Raw genomic sequence first — 18,980 nt, 5'->3', positions numbered from 1 at the left:
CTCCAGTCGGTGCAACAGGATACCATGGTCGATGGTATCAAAAGCCGCCGAGAGGTCTAATAGGACCAGGATAGAGGAACAGCCCCTATCTCTGGCCCTCCAGAGATCATCTACCAACGCGACCAAGGCCGTCTCAGTGCTGTGCCCAGGGCGAAAGCCGGACTGGCGCGGGTCTAGATAATCATTCTCCTCCAGATGTCGTGGAAACTGAGAAGCCACCACACTCTCCACAACCTTCGCCAAAAAGGGAAGGTTGGAGACAGGACGATAATTGACCAGCTCCATAGGGTCCAGGGAAGGCTTCTTGAGCAAGGGTCTCACCACCGCCTCTTTCAAGGCGGCCGGGAGAGACCCCTCACCCAACGAAGCGTTCACTAGGTCCAGGAGCCAGTCGCGTGTAACCTCCCAGGATGCCAGTACAAGCCAGGAGGGACACGGGTCCAACAAACATGTGGTAGGTCGCAGTCGCCCACGCAATCTGTCCAAATCCTCGATGACAACCAAGTCAAACTCCTCCCAAAAAGGTTTCTCAAGACTCGCCACTGGCGTCTCGACTGGGCCACTGAAGGGGACCCAATCCTTCCGGATTTGAGCGACTTTATCCTGCAGGTATTTCCCAAACTCCTCTGCCCTGCCCTGTAAAGGGGCCTCCCGTGGCCTCTGAAACAGAAGAGAGCGGGACACCCGAAACAGGGCGGCAGGGCGGTTCTCTGCGGATGCAATGAGAGCGGCACAATATTGACGTTTGGCCGTTCTCAATGCCACTAGGTACGTCCTTAAATGGGCTCGTACCTGTGCTCGGTCAAGTTCGGTTCGGGAGGATCTCCAACGACTCTCTAGGCATCTCTTGCGGCGCTTCATCACCCTTAGCTCCTCGGTAAACCAAGGGGCCAGGGTGGATCGTTGCCGCCGGAGAGGCCGCAAAGGCGCCACCCGGTTCAAGGCCTCGGTAGTCGCATTATTCCACGCGGTCACCAGGTCCTCTACCCGAGGGCGGGTCAGGGCTGCAGGAGGTGGCCCAAGCTCCGTCTGGAACCTGTCTGGTTCCATCAAGCGCCTGGGGCGGAACCATCTAGTGTTCTCCGGTTCCGCCTCCCCGCGGCGAGGAGTAGCACCAGGGAAGTCAAGACGGAGGAGTGAGTGATCTGACCATGACAGAGGAGTGATGGTTAAATTCACTCCTCCCAGATCACTCAGCCACTGGCGAGAGACAAAGACAAGGTCCAAGGTGTGACCTCCCTCGTGTGTCGGGCCCTGAATCATTTGAGTCAGGTCCATGGCTATCATGGAAGCCATGAACTCCCGAGCCCCCTCTGATGCTTCTCCCACCGACGGCAGGTTAAAATCCCCCATCACTAAAAGTTTGGGGGTCTCAACCGCCACCGATGAGATCAGCTCGAGGAGCTCAGGCAGGGTCGCTGATGTATGGCGGGGAGCCAGGTATACTATCAGCAAGCCCATCTGCCTCCTAGGGCCCCATTTCACAACCAGGGATTCACATCCGGACGTCTGTAGCACAGTGGACTCCCTCGGCTCTAAATCCTCCCGGATGATCACTGCTACCCCACCGCCCCTTCCCCGGGCCCGGGGCTGGTGAAATGCTTGGTAACCTGGTGGGCACATTTCCACGAGGGGTAACCCTCCCTCGTGGCCCAACCAGGTTTCCGTTATTCCCGCGAGGTCCGGCTCCCCCTCCAAAATCAGATCGTGAATGAGGGGGGCCTTATTGACAACGGACCTCGCATTGCATAACAACAGCCTCAGGCCCTGGGCCTGCAGATCCTGACCACCTAGAACGCGGGGGTTGGTACAAGCGACCGGGTGTAACCAGCAAGATGATCACATGTTCTTAGGACATTGCAACTGTAATAAATATGAGTCAGTTGCCAAGTGTCTCAATGGAACTGCATCTTCATGGAGGGAAGTATGCAGTGGAGTACCCCAAGGCTCTGTTTTTGGCCCAGTACTCTTCAACATCTTCATCAATGATTTGGATGAGGGAATAAATGGGGAACTCATCAAATTTGCAGATGACACCAAGCTGGCAGGAATAGCCAACACTCCAGAAGATAGGCTTAAGATACAGAAGGATCTTGACAAACTTGAACATTGGGCACTAACTAATAAAATGAAATTCAATGGTGAAAAGAGTAAGGTTTTACATTTAGGCAACAAAAATGGAATGCACAGGTACAGTATAGGTGGTACCTTGCTCAGTAGTAGTAACTGTGAAAGGGATCTTGGAGTCCTAGTGGACAACCATTTAAATATGAGCCAGCAGTGTGCAGCAGCTGCCAAAAAAGCCAACACAGTCCTAGGCTGCATCAACAGAGGGATAGAATCAAGATCATGTGAAGTGTTAATCCCACTTTATAATGCCTTGGTAAGGCCACACTTGGAATACTGCATTCAGTTCTGGTCGCCACGATGTAAAAAAGATGTGGAGACTCTAGAAAGAGTGCAGGGAAGAGCAACAAAGATGATTAGGGGACTGGAGACTAAAACATATGAAGAACGGTTGCAGGAACTGGGTATGTTTAGCTTAAGAGAAAGAAGGACTAGGGGAGACATGATAGCATTGTTCCAATATCTCAGGGGTTGCCACAAAGAAGAGGGAGTCAAACTATTCTCCAAGGCACCTGAGGGTAGAACAAGAAGCAATGGGTGGAAACTAATCAAGGAGAGAAGCAACTTAGAACTGAGGAGAAATTTCCTGACAGTGAGGGCAATTAATCAGTGGAACAGCTTGCCTCCAGAAGTTGTGAATGCCCCAACACTGGAAGTCTTTAAGAAGATGTTGGATAGCTATTTGTCTGAAACGGTATAGGGTTTCCTGCCTAGGCAGGGGGTTGGACTAGAGGACCTCCAAGGTCCCTTCCAACTGTGCTATTGTATTGTATTGTATTGTATTGTATTGTATTGTATTGATCACATGACCATGGAGATGCTGCAACAGTCATAAGTGTGAAAACAGTCTTAAGTCATTTATTCCAGGGCTATTGTAACTTTGGACAGTCACTAAATGAACTATTGTAAGTTGAGGACTAATTATATTACATTTCACTACAGGGTTTAAATCTTACAAAGTTTTGGTCTAGATTTTTTTCCTTTTTAATTTGTGATGGAAGGAACTTTTCATTTTTCTTTTCTTTTTCATACATTCAATGTGAGACTATTTTAATGTTCTCTGCGAATATTTTGTTACAGTATATCTGTGGTGAAATTCAATTTTTAAGTTAATTAAAGTCAATTTTGAGTTAAATACAACAGATTGATAGCAGAGAACTCTGAAGTTTAACTTTGCTGTTGGTTGACCTGTTAATTATTTTGTCTATCTGTTTACATATAGTAGATAGACGATAGACCAAGTTGATTGTAAATAGACTGCAAACCTGATTCACAAAGAGGAGAAACCAACATTATTGATATATACACTATTTATCAGTAATCAACTGGGGGGAGAGGGAGGGGGAGGGCAATATATGTATATGTGTTTTTGTCTTTTATCCTTTTTAATGTACATTTTTAAAATGTTTTATTCATTTTTGATATTTTTTGTAAAATGTTTTTTAAAATTTGTATTTTAATTTTCTAAATAAAATAAAAATTAAAAAAAAGAAAATACTTCTACTTTTAAGTGGAATACAATATTTAAAATATAGATAGAAATCAAATTAAGTAGTTAGTCAGCTAGCCATTGGAATAATTTTATGAAAAGGAGTTGCTTAAGGAACATTTAGAGGATTTCCAAAATACCTCGAAAATACATCTTTCAATAGTGAGGAAATTCAAAATAAAAACAAGATTTCAGTTTTAATAGAATAGTTTATATAGATGATATTCTTTCAAGCATGAGACAGATAAAAAGGTTCATTTGTGAAGCCCCATGAATCTGATAACAATTTTAATTCTGTACTTACCACTCGGTGTTAATAGCTCAGTTCTGCTTGGTTTAAGATTCTGTACATTTTGAATATTTTGTACAATTCCCTCTAAACCTATAGACAATAGCCTTCTTTGTTCATTGAATTCTTGTATCTTTTGCTCTAAAAATGAAATATATTTCATGTCAAGCACAAAAGATGAAAATAGGAGGGTTTCCTTTTGAAAAGGAACATTATAAATAGTTTTACAAGCTTGAGAAAAATTGAGCATTATAGAATACCCTTGAAAATGAGGAAACTAAAAATAATTAGCTATGTTCTTTCTCTTCAGATACACCAGAAGAAATATACTAGCTACAATATATATATATTCATATAGAAATAGACTTCTGGGATAGTCACCAGGGCAAATATATAAATTTAGAATAAATGTGGTTGTATTTTACACTATGATTAATTATGTCTGACTGTTAAGCATTATAGGATCATGCTAATGTCTACCAGCTTGATAGCCACACTAAGCCAGCATTTTCCAATCTTTTCGACTTTGCAGACCGGGCGGGGGGGGGGAAGGGCATGGTTCTGCATGAGCGGTGGGCGAGCACATGTACACACACAGCTTCATTTGTGCTATCAGTAGGCACACATGCCCACCACTTGCACAAATGGAGCTGCATATTTACCTCTGCACCTCCTACTTTCACCATTGGAGCTGCATGCATGCACTCGCCCACCACCTCTGTGGACCAGTTCCGAGTAGACCATAGCCCAATACTGGATCATGGCCCGGTGATTGGGGACCCCTGCATTAGGTTATATATGGCATGAGAGGTGCATATTCCAAAAGAAAGCAGGCCGAGGAATCATCTTTAAGAGAGTTCAAAGATTTAAAGGTCTTCACACCTACAAGACTTTAAGTATCCATTGAAATTCCCTCCAACCTTAAAACATCAAATAAGAGTCCACAATTTTAGTCTTATCTACTCCTGGCAGTGACGTGCAGTCAGGTGAGGCAAGTGAGGCACAGCTTCACCACTCTCATCATGAAAAAAAAAAGTAAAAGGAAAAAGCTGAGCTAGTTGCTGCCTCACCGTGGATGACTCTGCTTAACCTCACTGGTGCTCTCCCTCCCCAAGTGTAGTGACTTCCTCCCCAGGCCCCCATTCATTTCTCTCTCTCTCACACACACACAGCTGGATAAAACTATATAAAAATCTAGCCCAGCTTCACTGATTACAAGTTTGAAAAGGCAACTGGCTCCACCTGCAATCAAACTACACTTGGGGAGGGAGAGCACAAGCGAGCACTGAGGAGACCACAGGAGGAGGCAGGAAGCCAGGCAAAGAGCCATGCTGTAGTACACACACTTCCCCCCAGCCTCTTTCTTTTGGAAGGCTCAGCTCGGCTCCCCTCCGGCTTCTCTGCCTCTCCTCTCACCCCAGCCTGCCAGCAGGAGGTGGTGGGTGGGCTTTATTGTGTTCCAGGCATTTCCCACCCAGACAGCAGGCTGCATTTGCAATGGTGGAGGTGTTTGGGAAAGGCAGCAGGGGAATGGGGGTGTGTGTGGCAGAGGAGCTGCTTTCAAGCCACTGGAAAAGATATCCAATCCAACTTTTGTGTGTGGGGGGTTTTGTTTGAGAGTGAGTGAGAGAGGGAAGGGGTAGGAGAGATAGTCCAATCCAACTTCTGTGTGTGTGTGTGTGTGTGTGTGTGTGTGTGTGTGTTTGAGAGAGGGGGAGGAAGGGAGAGAGGGAGGAAGGAGGAGAAGGAGAAGAAAAAGAAAAAGAAAGAAGGAGCAAAGGAGAAAAACAAATGCTGTCGCTTTAAATTGGAACTGAGCATGCCTGGCTGTGGAATTCTGGGAGTTGAAGTCCACAAGTCTAAAAATATTTGAAACCCAGCACTGTGTCAGTGCCTCACCAGTCATAAACCTCACCGCACGTCACTGACTCCTGGACTATTCTGCAAACTATAAAAGAGGATCTGGAGCCCACCTACAGGTCCTGGGCTACAGTGTCTCAAGGAAGGAGATAGTGTCTTTGGAGTTGTGAGGCAGCTACCTGTGAACTACTTTTATATCTCTCTTGGTCAATCAGACCATCCAAGATATTAATTGTGCTTGAGTTCAGGCAATGGTGAATTCATCCTTGAGTAATAAGATTGTGTCTCCTGCCTTGAAAGGGGCAGTAGCATATTCCCTGCTCAAATCATACTTCAGTATATCCATGCAATTCATCTGTTCTACAAACTTCATTGGTTTCCAGTGGACTTCCAAGTACAATTAGTGGTGCTAGGTATCACTGGTAAAGACTTATATGAACAAGTTTATTTATTAAGTTATTAGTTATTTACAGAACCACCTCTTCCCAATTATCTCTGTTTTTCCTATAAGATAAGCCAAGGTGTTTTTGCTTCAGGTCTCACTAAATAAACAGATTTGTGACTTCTCTCTCATTATCTCCAGTCTCTGGAATACCATCCTAACTGAAGTGTTTAGAACAATAATCTTGCCTTCTTTTAGAAAACTCTAAAAACTTTTTTTAAAAAGGCAGAGGCCATGTTGATTTATGATCCCAACTGGGGGAGAATAGATTGGTATTTAAGTGCATTTCTCACCAATGCTCTGTATTGGTAGGAAATACCAACTTAGAAGCATGCATACACCATCCATCCATCCATCCATTCATCCATCCATGATGTGTCTAAAACATTGAGTTTGATAGCTTATGAAACTAAACAAGTAAATCCCTCCTTTAACATATATAATATTTTAATATAATAATAACAGAAAAAACATTTTTTCACAGTTTCATAGTTACTGTATACAAAATCCTACAAAAAGCATTCTGATAAGGAATTGGGAATAAAAGTAATTTGAGACTAGATTGGTGGCGACTTGAAATCCACAGCCTCCTTGTTCACACAGCAAAGTTATATCTATATTCACCTAGTTAATCTTAAACTGGCAGTTATTTACCTTTTTTTTTCTAGTGAATACAAAAAGAAAAGAGCAGCTATGAAATAGGAAAGGACAACATAGACTTCTTCCTATAAATTTTAGTTTTAAAGGTCAAGAGCCATTGAAAAATGGCAGGAGAAAAACTACATTTTTCCATTTTCCAGACAACAAAGCACTAGTACTAGTATTTGTATTTTTCTTCATTTTAGGATTGATCTGTAAAACTGCTTTTTAAATCCAAAGAAATGCACCCAAGTGTGATAGTAAATATTTATGTGCTCACACACACACACACACACACACACCTTGAAGTCAATCTTGACTCCTGATCATTGTCTGGACAAGTTGCCACAGTTTTTTTGGCAACATTTTTGGAAATTGTTTGTTGCTGCCTCCTTTCTAAGGCTCAGAAATTGTGGGGGGCTTTTTTGTCCAAGGTCATTCAGCCTAAAATAGGATTAAAATTCCCATTTGCTGATTTCAAGCCTAATTCCTTAACCACTACATCAAAATGGCTTTTGATAGAATTAATTATTGTAGTAATATTTTAGCTCTTTTGAATAATAAAAATAATTTTGAGATAGCTATTTTTGTCATTTATAGCTATGAATAATTACTATAATAATTACTATATCTTACAAAAGACTTACCATTAATACTGCCTGGTTGAGCAGCTGCAAGAGCCTCTGCTTGCTTCAAGTCTTTCAAATTTGATGACAACTTTTCTAATAACAATCCTTTTTGTTGACACAGTTCTTCCAAAAACTGTTCTGAAAAAAAAATATTTCAGAATACTAGTTTTAGTCCTTGAAAAATATATTGGCTTTAGCTACAAACTTTCTCTATTTTAGAAAAGATGTCTTGTCAAATAACCTTTCTCTAGATGAGAGATTTTTATGAGCTTTTGATAAGTTATCTTCTAGCCAGATAAGATAGATCAATTTTCAACCTTCCCTGCTATCATCCTGTAATTGTTAATACTTCATGCACACAAACCCACACATCAACTTACAAATTTGTCAGATTCAAATTTGATTGGAAAACTTTAAAAATTAAATGAAATTTTAAAAATTCAAAAATGTAGATATTTTGTCTTTCCCTTTTAACGGATTAAATTACCATTAAATCTAGAATCATTTTGCTAGTTTTACAAAAGAAGGAAGAGACACAAAGCACGTGGAAGATATTACATGGATTTGTTATAAAAACATTAAATTTATTCTATACTTACTTTTGGATTTTTTAACTTTTTGTTTAGTACTATCTTTCATGTCTTGTAAATCTTGAATAATTGCTTCAAGACCAGCAACCAAAAGCTTTCTTTCATTTGTGAGATCAATTACTTTTTGTTCTGCAAAAAATATTTTAGTAAAAATAAAATATACTAATATACAGTTTGAAAATGCCAGAGAATTAAGAGTTCTCTACGAAAATTGCCAAGTGATCAAGTAGATAGATAATCTGTTATAGTATACTAGTTTTAGGAGATCCTGTAGTGTGTAATCAGAATGTAATTTTGGACGGAGGGGATGCAATTAATGAGATAATAATGCACAATGAATAAAGATTTATCACATATACGGTTGAGACCAAGATTTTCTGTGCATTTTGGGAAGTAATTTAGATATATTGTTTTTCCCTATTTTCTACACCAACATACAAAAAACTATGGAAATAATTTTTAGAAATCATGATACTAGTAAGTTCCAGAAACTGTAAAAAGCTAATTTATCAGACGCATCCTGTCCAATTCAGAGCCAATGGCTACCAAATCCTATTCTATACAAACCATTTATGCTGCTTGGATGAGTAACTGCAACAGTCTGTGCTTCTTGAAGTTTGTTTAAATTTATTTCCAAACTTTCCAAAAACATTTCCTTCTTCTGATGAAGTGTTTCCAAATCCATGTCTAAAAAATAATGATTAAAATAAAGAAGCAGTTCGGAATGTAAATTTTATTTTGTGATCACATTGATCTTAAATATTTTGCATGGTGAAAGATAATCTATAAAACTATCTATCTATCTATCTCTATATCTATCTATCTCTCTAGCTATATACATATACGTACACATACACACACACATCTATCTATCTATCTATCATCTATCTATCTATCTATCTATCTATCTATCTATCTATCTATCTATCTATCTATCTATCTATCCAGCTATCTATCTATCATAGATAACGGTAGATATTATAGAGATAGATAGATAGATAGATAGATAGATAGATAGATAGATAGATAGATAGATAGATGATAGATGATAGAGATGATAGACAGTTTTATAGATAGATAGAGCTCTCTCTATCTATAATATCTATATTATATAATGGTACCAAGGACCATTATATCTATATTGTAATACATATAATGGTCCTTGGTGCTCTCTGAGTTTGCTTTTTGTCTTGCAGATGTTGCAGACATTTCATTATCCTAACTAGGTAAGTGCCAGGAAGGAGTACTGTTTGCTGTCAGTTTATATACTGGTGAACAGATCAGAATAACAGAGTTGGAAGGGATCTTGGATCTTCTAGTCCAATCCCCTGCTTAGGTAGGAAACCCTACACCACGTCAGATAAATGGTTATCCAATATCTTCTTAAAAATTTCCAGTGTTGGAGCAATCACAACTTCTGTAGGTAAATTGATAAATTGTTCTGTCAGGAAATTTCTCCTTAGTTCTAAGTTGCTTCTTTCCTTGATTAGTTTCCACTTATTGCTTCTTGTCCTGCCTTCAGTTGCTTTGGAGAGCAGCTTGACTCCCTCTTCTTTGTCGCAGCCCCTGAGATATTGGAATACTGCTATCATGTCTCCCGAAGTCCTTCTTCTAATTAAACTAGACATACCCAGTTCCTGTAACCGTTCTTAACGTTTTAGCCTCCAGTCCACTAATCATCTTTGTTGCTCTTCTCTGCACTCTTTCTAGAGTCCCCTCATCCTTTTTATATCGTGACGACCAAAACTGAATGCAGTATTCCAAGTGTGGCCTTACCAAGGCATTATAAAGTGGGATTAACACTTCACGTGATCTTGATTCTATCTGTGACTTGCCTGTCTATGTGAGTGTACCCCTCAGGCATGTGCATATACAGGTTGGGAACCACTTCCCTAACTCATCTCAACCAGCCTCTAAGAAGCTCTATTTTTAATTTTTTTCACCAGGAGCAGAAGTTAGATGAGCCAAGTTATATGTTTAAGTAACCAGTCACCCATACTCTAGTCACCTCCACTCTTGACTACTGCAATATGCTCAATGTGGGGCAATCCTTGAAAAGTAACCTAAGCTTTAATGGGTCAAAATAGGTGACCCATATGATTTTGTTCAAGTACAGATTTACATACGTATGTATCATGTTTCTTGCAGAAGCTGCCAATTTACTTCTGGTTACAATTCAAGAGGCTGGTTTAAAACTCTACATGGTCTATGGCCAGATTATTTCAAGAACCATCTTTTCCAAGTTATCTCTACCTATCTTACCAAAGTTGGGAGGCAGGGTTTATTATGAGTACCCTCTCTTAAGAAGTCCATTTGGTAGGACCAAGAAGAAGGGCTTCCTCTTTGTGGATCATCATCTCTGCAGAAATAAGTTTGGTCCCTACTTTGACACTTTCAAAAACCCCTGAAGACATTGTTTTGCTAATGGGTCTGGAGGCCTCAGGAGATATGGAGCCCATCAAATAATTGGTTTGATTGTTGTCACTAGGGGGTCATTGCATTTTGTATTGAGGGTTTCATTAGCCACTCACAGTGGGTGACTTGATAAATAAATAAAAATCATATGAATTATGTTTGCTTCTTGATACAGCAAGATTATTCTTACAATAATCTTCTCTTCAAGTTACCTTGAGATAAGATGGCCCAGGTGTTTTTCTCAATAAATAAATAAATGTTTTAACCTTTATTAGCCCTTTAGAATTGATTGCCAAATAGTCAATCATTATTTATTATTATTTCTTCATATGTTTTAGTCTCCAGTCCCCTAATCATCTTTGTTGCTCTTCTCTGCACTCTTTCTAGAGTCTCCACATCTTTTTCTACATCGTGGCGACCAGAACTGAATGCAGTATTCCAAGTGTGGCCTTACCAAGGCATTATAAAGTGGTATTAACACTTCACGTGATCTTGATTCATTTAATCAATTTATATGATCATTTTCAGATAGTTACAAATAATGTAGAATGTTTTTGTAAAAAATAATTCTGATCATTATCCCAATAAAGAAAATCAAAGTAATATAAAGAAAGGAATCTGAAGGTGTTACCAAAATGACAAAACATGCATTGTGACATTACATGCTCTGCCCTTTATATATGTGTATATTTATATATTAGATACATATATAAAAGGAATGAAGTTTATGTCATGAGGCAAGTTATGTCATAGTCCCTAAGGATGCCCATTGATTTAATGGTATTTCTTTTCTTACTCACCAATGTATTTGATAATTCCTCCTGTTTCTGAAATATAATTTTTCATATCATCTATATCTTCCACAACTCCTTCCAGGTTTTCAATTAAAACCTTTCTTTGCTCATGTAATTCCTCTATCTTTTTTTCTAGATAAAAAATAGAAAGCATTTGATAAAAATATACTTATAATGTATGTTAAATAATATTTAATATTACCATAACTTAAGTAATATTAATATAAATTGTAAACTTTCAAAGGAAGATATCTTTATGAAGTGACTGCATTAATCAATTTATAGAATTTGGCCCAGATAAACATTTATGCCAACCTACATGGAAGTAAGCAATATTGAAATCAATGGTTTTTTTTAAATATATAAGAATGTTTTCAGACAATGATGTCAACCGTTTACCTTTAACAATGAATTTTACAGTATAGAGGCTACAGGTCCTATTGTCTTTACTGTTCATATTTTCCATGATTTCCTCTGGCTGTCTTTTTAAGCACAAAAATCTATTAAGACTGAAGCTTATTGTCTTTGATATATAGGGTTAAGAGCAGCTGGACTGATAAATTACTACATTTAACTTAGCTTCATGTTTTTCTTACTTTGTTATAACAAATGAGCAGAAGCACAATTCCAGTTAATACTAAATTATTTTCATTGATTCAGACATACAATTGTCCTGTCCACTAGCAGGCCTGCAAAATGTCTCCTTTCAGGGTTAAAAATCCAAGTGTTAATGACATATGATGGTCAAGGGCTAAGAACAAATAATGGCTCAATAGATCTTGCAGAGATAATCTTCATAAAAAGGACTACAGACGATGTAGTAGAATCAGTGGTGGGTTCCTACCGGTTCAAACTGGTTCGGGCAAACCGGTAGTGGTTTGGCAGCCTGGGTCGCTGAAACTGGCAGCAACCCAGACCTGCCATGCCCACAACCAGTTCTTCGGATGGCGGCACCATCTTGTTTTTCAGTTCTGTGCATGTGCAGAACAATTTTAATTGCAGTGTGCATAAGCATGCAGCATGCATCAAGCACATGCACATGCATGAAGCGCTCACATAAGCGAACCGGCAGTAGTGCCTGCTGGAACCCATCCCTGAATAGAATAGTAAAATAATTCTAACAGATACAAAAACATGCTACATCAAGGCAGTGCTGATGTCGCAGTGAAACGGTCAGGCGATCTTGATGCTCCAAGATCGTCGCTGATATCCAGGTTGCTGGATGGTCCATCTGGACCTAAACTGTCACGTAGAGATGGTGATAGGAAGGAGCGCATCCTGTTGATCCAAGAGACAAAGTCTCTGGTTGCAAAGTCTCTGGTGATCCGGGAAAATCCCCTTTTACCGGCGACTGCTAGGCAGCCATTAATGACTGCTGAAACTGTTGACAGTTCGGAACACAAGGGCAGGAGAGAGTGTGTCGTCTTGGTGAGAATTTCTTTTTTTTATTTTATTTGAGAGAACACCCTAAATGACGAAAACTTAAATTAAAAGTGAAGACTGAAGAGAAAAAATGGCAAATTTGAGCCAAAGTCAAACTGAGGGGTTTTTCTCCCTTTTCTATTATTGGAATTTACCTGGACTTTACAAATGCAATTTACCTTTTAAACCAGACTGATTTCTTTTCTTCCTTTTATTTTTGGATATATTGACATAATCAAGTTTTATTGTCTAAGACTTTTTTTTCTCCTATTTTTTTAGGTTTTATTGTACCTTTTCTCCTTTGAATTTTTATTTTTATTTTTTATGATTGAAAGTAGTAGAGTAAAAGTGGGGAGAATAAGTAACACTGCCATCTAGAGGTTTTGAAACATTGTTTTTATTTTCACATGAGTGTTTGGAGAAAAGTTGTTACTTTGAAGGACACGTTTGGCTAAGGAAGGATAGTGTGATGAACATGAAGGTTGTTTATGCAGGTGCTCTTCTGTGTTACTATCAATGTGTGGAGTCTTGCTTTGAAAGAATAAATAGAAATTTTTTCCCTTAAAGAAAAAGAAGCTGTGCTGTGTTTGTTTTTTCTTTCCCCCCTTCTTTTGGATATTTGCATTTTGCTTTATTGAGTTGGATTAAGGGAGAATCTGAATATTTATAAATATATATACATTTTTAAAATTTTTAAAAATATTTTTATATTTTTATTTTTCTTTACTTTTTGCGATTGTTTTACAAAAAACCCTTTTTCTTCTTTTTCTTTCCATACTTTCTTCCATTGACTATCACATGGTTATTTGGGATTACAATTGCCCTCCATAATAAGCGGATTAAAGCATAGTGTAGGGTTAATTGATTAATCAGTAGTTGGCAAACCACAATGATTAAATCAGTCAAAATCCACATTCCTTCCTTCTTAATCCTTTGGCGCTTAATCTCTTTTCCTTACAAAAAGAGGCAATGGAATTTACACGTAGACATCACATTCCATGCAGCAAAATATTAACTAAGTAGAGAGTCATGTATCTATATCATGAAGTATCCATGAGGTGTTCATGAGGAAAGCATGCATCTGTAAACCAATCAATAATTGCCAAGTGTATTTTCTGTCCAATGAGCTTTTACTATTCTGAGAAGTTTGACAATAAAAGGGAGCCCCAACAATGCTCTGGGTGGGTGCCTTTCAGGGTGCCTTCCATCGGGTGGCCTTCCCAGCACAACCTTACTCCTGTCTGCGTCTGATTTTCTACATCACCAACACATAGAATAATTTAAAGATGAGCAAAAAAATAATGACCATCGGCTCTGCAATAACAACCTCCTAATCATTAGAGATGATTATGCAAGGAATACAAAAGATACAAGTAAGAACAGAGAATATAGAAAAGAGAACAGAGAGGAAAATAGAAATGAGAAGATAGAACAGAGAACAGAAAACATTGAACAAAAAACAGGAAAAACAGATGAAAAAAGTGAAAATTTCCAACAGATGATAAAATATGAGGACAGACTACAGAAAATTGAAGAAAAAGAGGACCAAAGAGAGAGAAGAAAATTGGAGATATCGACAGCAGATTATGTGTGGTGGAAAAGGATAACAGTGGAATACTGGGATTGGAGATGGAAAGGTCAAAATTTTTTCTCCGATTCCAAAATATAGAAGAAAAAGGTGAGAACTTGGCACAAATAATGACAGACACTTTGACAGACATTTTGGAGACAACCCAAGAGAAGATGATAGACGGTACAGACGAGGTGTTTCACGTTTATACAAGACATGCAGCAAGAAATGGTTTTCTAAGAGAAGTCTATGTAAGATTTACTAAAAAAGCAATTAAGACACTAATACTTCAGAAGGCAAGAGACAAAAATTGGAATACAAAGGCAAGGAGATTGTAGTTTTGAAACAAATACCAAGAAGAATGAGAGAGATAAGAGAATACCAATTTTTGACTAAAATTCTACTTTAAAAAGGTGTTAATTACACATGGTTGTTACCAGAAGGTCTTATGTTTGTATGGCAAGGACAAAGACATAGAATAGACACTATTGAGAAAGCAGAATCATTATTTGCAGAGCACCTGAGAGGGAAGGCTGAGAAGGCAGGAAAAGAAGAATCATTGATAGAATTTCAAGAGATGTCTTCAGTTGAGGCTGAGAAAGAAGAAGGAGCAGTAGGCGACATTGACATTATAGAACAACGAGAACCGAGATCTACTAGAGCAATAAATCCTACCTATAAAATATAAATATGGAAGAGAAAAAATTGATTACAATTAACATAAATGGACTTAATTCAGCGATTAAAAGAAGGAAAATATTTCATAAATTAGAGAAATTAAAATTGGACATAATCTGCCTTCAAGAAGTACATATTCAAAAGCAACATGAACAAATATTGGTACAGCCAAAATTGGGGGAAATATTTACTACATTGGCAAGATGTAAGAAAAGAGAAATAATATTAACAGAACCAAACAGATTTCAAGAAGAATTGCCTCATATTTTAATTATAAATAAAACAAGAATTATCACATATATATATATATACCAGTGGTATTATCTGGTTCCATAGCCTGGATTTCTTCTTGTAGTTCCAGATTTGATTCCAAATGTTCTAATAAAAGCTTTTTTTACATTAAAGATACAATTCCAGAGGAACAAATTTATATAGATGACGATGGAAGAATTTTGATGGTGGAAATTATGGACAATAAGAAGAAAATTGTTAGATCTGGGCAACGAGAGAACAGACTGCGGACACGAAGTGATTTAACAGCTCTTTATTAGTAGTAGTAGTGATCCAGCTTGCTCTGTGGCCGGAGGGTTCCCCTTTTATAGTACTCGGGTACGCCTCTCGACCAATCAGAGCGATACCTGTTTCCCGCTGTAGCAGCGGACCAGAGAGGAGACTTCCTCCGATATATGTTAATATCTAACACCCCTCCCCTCCTAGACGGAACGTTGCGGTTAGTAACATAGTCTTTTAGGTATGTTGGAGTTTGCCTTACTCGGGAGGAACGTCGCAGTTCGGGTTGGTTAGAAGTGGTTGCAGGATCGGATGCTTTTTTTGTTTCTCATTTGGGTGGTTTCGTGCCTTTGTTGCTAGGGCGTTCCGGAGTCTGCTCGGTTACGTTGCTTGGGGGTTGCTCTGCTTCGTGCTCGATCTCTTGTTCAGACCTGGGCTCGCAGGTGTCGTAGTTCCCTGTATTGGGGCTCTCGAGTGGCTGACTTTGCGTTGGTAGGTCGCTCTTGTCCTCGGTTCGAAGGTCTGAGTGTGCTAGGCGACCGCGAAGTTGATCGATGTGCCTTTTCCAGTTCCGCCCATCTTCCAGTTCCAACAGATACGATCGTGGACCCGTGATGCCAATGACCTTTGCCGGCATTCACAATGTTCCCCCTGCATAGTTGTGGGCGTATACTGAATCCCCTATGCTAAAGGTCCGAATTTTGCTTGTGGAGTCTGGGGGTGCTGTGGCAGAGTAATTTGGGTGAAGACGGTCCAGGTGAGACCGTAGACGGCGGCCCATGAGTAGTTCAGCGGGGCTCCTACCCGTCGTTGCGCTTGGGGTAATATGCTGAATTAGGAGGTAATGGTCAATGCGTGTTTGCCAATCACCTGGACCCATCCTAGCGAGGGCCTCTTTTGCGAATCGCACCATCCTCTCCGCCTGTCCATTTGACGCCGGATGGAATGGCACGACGAGGGCGTGCCGAATTCCTTGTCCTGCTAGATATGTTTCAAATTGCATGGCCGTGAACTGGGGCCCGTTATCGGAGACCAGGAGGTCGGGCAGGCCATGAGTGGCGAAAAGTCGCCGTAGAACCTTAATGACTGCCTCTGCCGTGGTTGAAGTCATTAGGACTACTTCTAGCCATTTCGAGTATGCATCCACAACTATAAGGAAAGTCTGACCTTGGAATGGCCCTGCGAAGTCGATGTGTATTCGTGACCAGGGTGCTCTAGGCTTCTCCCATTCTGTGGCGGGCGCTTCCGGGGGTGCTGGTCTCGATTCCTAGCATGGGTCGCAAGTGGCCACCCATTCCTCTATTTCTTTGTCCATGTTTGGCCACCAAACGTAACTTCTTGCTAACGCCTTCATCCTAACAATCCCCGGATGACCCACATGTAAAGCATCTAATACATTCCTACGTAAAGCATACGGAATAACAACTCGATCCCCCCACAATAAGCAACCTTGTAACACTGATAGTTCATCCCGTTTTGACCAAAACACTTTGAATTCCGGGCCCACGTTTCCCTTCGGCCACCCCCTCCAAACCCAAGTTTGAACTTGCTTTATTAACATGTCTTTAGAAGAAAACCTTGCAACATCGTAGGAAGAAACCGGTCCTGAGTCCAAACAATCAATGAGCAGCACCGGTACTTCGGGAGTGGGGTCTGGCAAAAGGTCCGGTAGTGGGCAACGGCTGAGTGCGTCTGCGTGTCCTAGAGTGGAACCCGGTCGATGAATTAATTTGTATGAGTACGCAGCCAGGAAAACAGTCCACCTGGTCATGCGTGGAGAAAGGGAGACTGGAGTGGGGTGGTTTCCCGCCAAAAGTCCCAACAGCGGTTTGTGATCTGTAATCAGTTCAAAATCGCGGCCGTAGAGGTATTCGTGGAAACGTTTTACTCCAGCTACAGCAGCTAGCGCTTCCCTGTCCATCTGGCTGTAATTCCTCTCGGCCGATGAAAGAGTCCTGGAGTAGAAGGCGATGGGTGCTTCTTTTCCGTCGGGCATCCGGTGGCTGAGGACTGCGCCGACTCCAAAAGGTGATGCGTCGCAGGTCAATACCAGCGGTAGTGTCTGGCTGTATTGGACTAACAGTGAGTCGGTGGTGAGCAGGCGCTTTACTCCGGCAAAAGCTGCTGCTTCGGATCGTCCCCATTTCCATGGTGTGTTCCTCTGGAGTAGACGGTGTAGTGGCTCAGCAACGGTCGCCTTCTGTCTCAGAAAAACACTGTAGAAGTTAAGTAGTCCGAGGAAGGCCTGCAACTCGGTCTGATTTCGTGGTGTGGGGGCGTCCTGGATCGCCTTAATTTTCTTTGAAGTGGGGTGTATTCCCTGACCATCGATTCTATAACCCAGGAATTCTACGCTAGGCACGTTAATTTGGCATTTTTCCTTTTTGAGGCGGAGACCCTTTTCTCTGATTCTGGCCAAAACAGTTCTGACTCTTTTATTTAATTGCTCCTCGTTTGCAGCGGACACCAAGATGTCGTCAAAATAGGGGACGACTCCCGGTATCCCTTGCAAAAGTCGTTCCATGACGCTCTGGAACAATCCTGGATCAATACTCACACCGAATTGTAGCCGGTTGCATTTGAATGCTCCTCTATGCGTCACTATAGTTTGGGCCTCCGCTGTGGCGCTATCAACGGGCAGCTGCTGGTAAGCTTGTGCCATGTCTAATTTTGCAAATACCTTTCCTGGCCCCAACGAGTGCAACAAGTGCTGTACTACAGGCACAGGATATGCGCTTTGTTGTAGCGCGACATTAATTGTGCATTTATAGTCCGCGCAGATGCGGACTGATCCGTCTGGTTTGACTGGGGTCACGATGGGCGTCTCCCAGCGCGCGTGATCCACCGGCTCAAGGATTCCTTGCTCCACTAACTTATCTATTTCCTTATCTATTTTTGGGCGGAGTGCAAAAGGCACTCGTCTCGGTTTAAGTCGGATTGGCGCCACTTTGGGGTCTAAATTGAATGAAATCGGTTTACCCACATACTTACCAAGACCGGGGCTGAACACATCCTCGAACTCCTTAAAAATCTGCTCAGCGCTGCTGTTTTCCACGGCGTTGATTCCGGTGACTTCTAGCCCCAAGGATTCAAACCAATCCAGTCCTAGGAGGTTTTGTAATGGTGAGCTGGCGATGGTCACGGGCAGCTGGGCTACGATGTCCTTGAAACGGATCTGGAACGTGCCTTGGCCTACGATGGGGACTCGGTTCCCCTGGTAGTCTCGTAGCAGGATGTCTGGAACGCGTAGTTGGCTCTTTTTGAGGCTAGGGATAGCCTGTTTCATGGATGCCCATGAAATGATCGTCAGAGACGATCCTGTGTCAACTTCCAGCTCGCAAGGTGAGCCCTCCAAGAGGACTGTGACTTTCAGCTTTTTAGGCCGCTTGGTGCGGACCTGGCTTATTGTGGTGAGATACGTTCGCAATTCCTCTCTCTGGGTCAACTCTATCTCATCATCTGTATCCTGAAAATACTCTCATTGAGCGTCTTGATAGAACGCTCGCTTAGCTCCTTGTGTGTAATC

The 18,980-nt window shown here is 40.9% G+C and overlaps 1 protein-coding gene across 11 annotated transcripts in view; it reads right to left on the bottom strand.

The window, feature by feature from the left end:
- CCDC7 (coiled-coil domain containing 7) overlaps window positions 1-18,980 on the bottom strand; it is a 301,313-nt gene that overhangs the window by 59,004 nt on the left and 223,329 nt on the right. For all 11 annotated transcript variants that reach the window (XM_081970140.1, XM_081970145.1, XM_081970146.1 and 8 more), the window contains 5 exons: window positions 11,281-11,406; window positions 8,633-8,752; window positions 8,075-8,194; window positions 7,494-7,613; window positions 3,921-4,046 (listed from right to left, as the gene is read on the bottom strand). In XM_081970140.1, coding sequence (XP_081826266.1) covers window positions 3,921-4,046; window positions 7,494-7,613; window positions 8,075-8,194; window positions 8,633-8,752; window positions 11,281-11,406 — 612 coding nt within the window. The remainder of the gene's footprint in view (window positions 1-3,920; window positions 4,047-7,493; window positions 7,614-8,074; window positions 8,195-8,632; window positions 8,753-11,280; window positions 11,407-18,980) is intronic.

The sequence above is a fragment of the Natrix helvetica genome (assembly GCF_964273705.1).
Source record: "Natrix helvetica genome assembly, chromosome: Z".
NCBI lineage: Eukaryota > Metazoa > Chordata > Lepidosauria > Squamata > Natricidae > Natrix > Natrix helvetica.
This window is presented reverse-complemented; position numbering and strand designations above follow the sequence as displayed.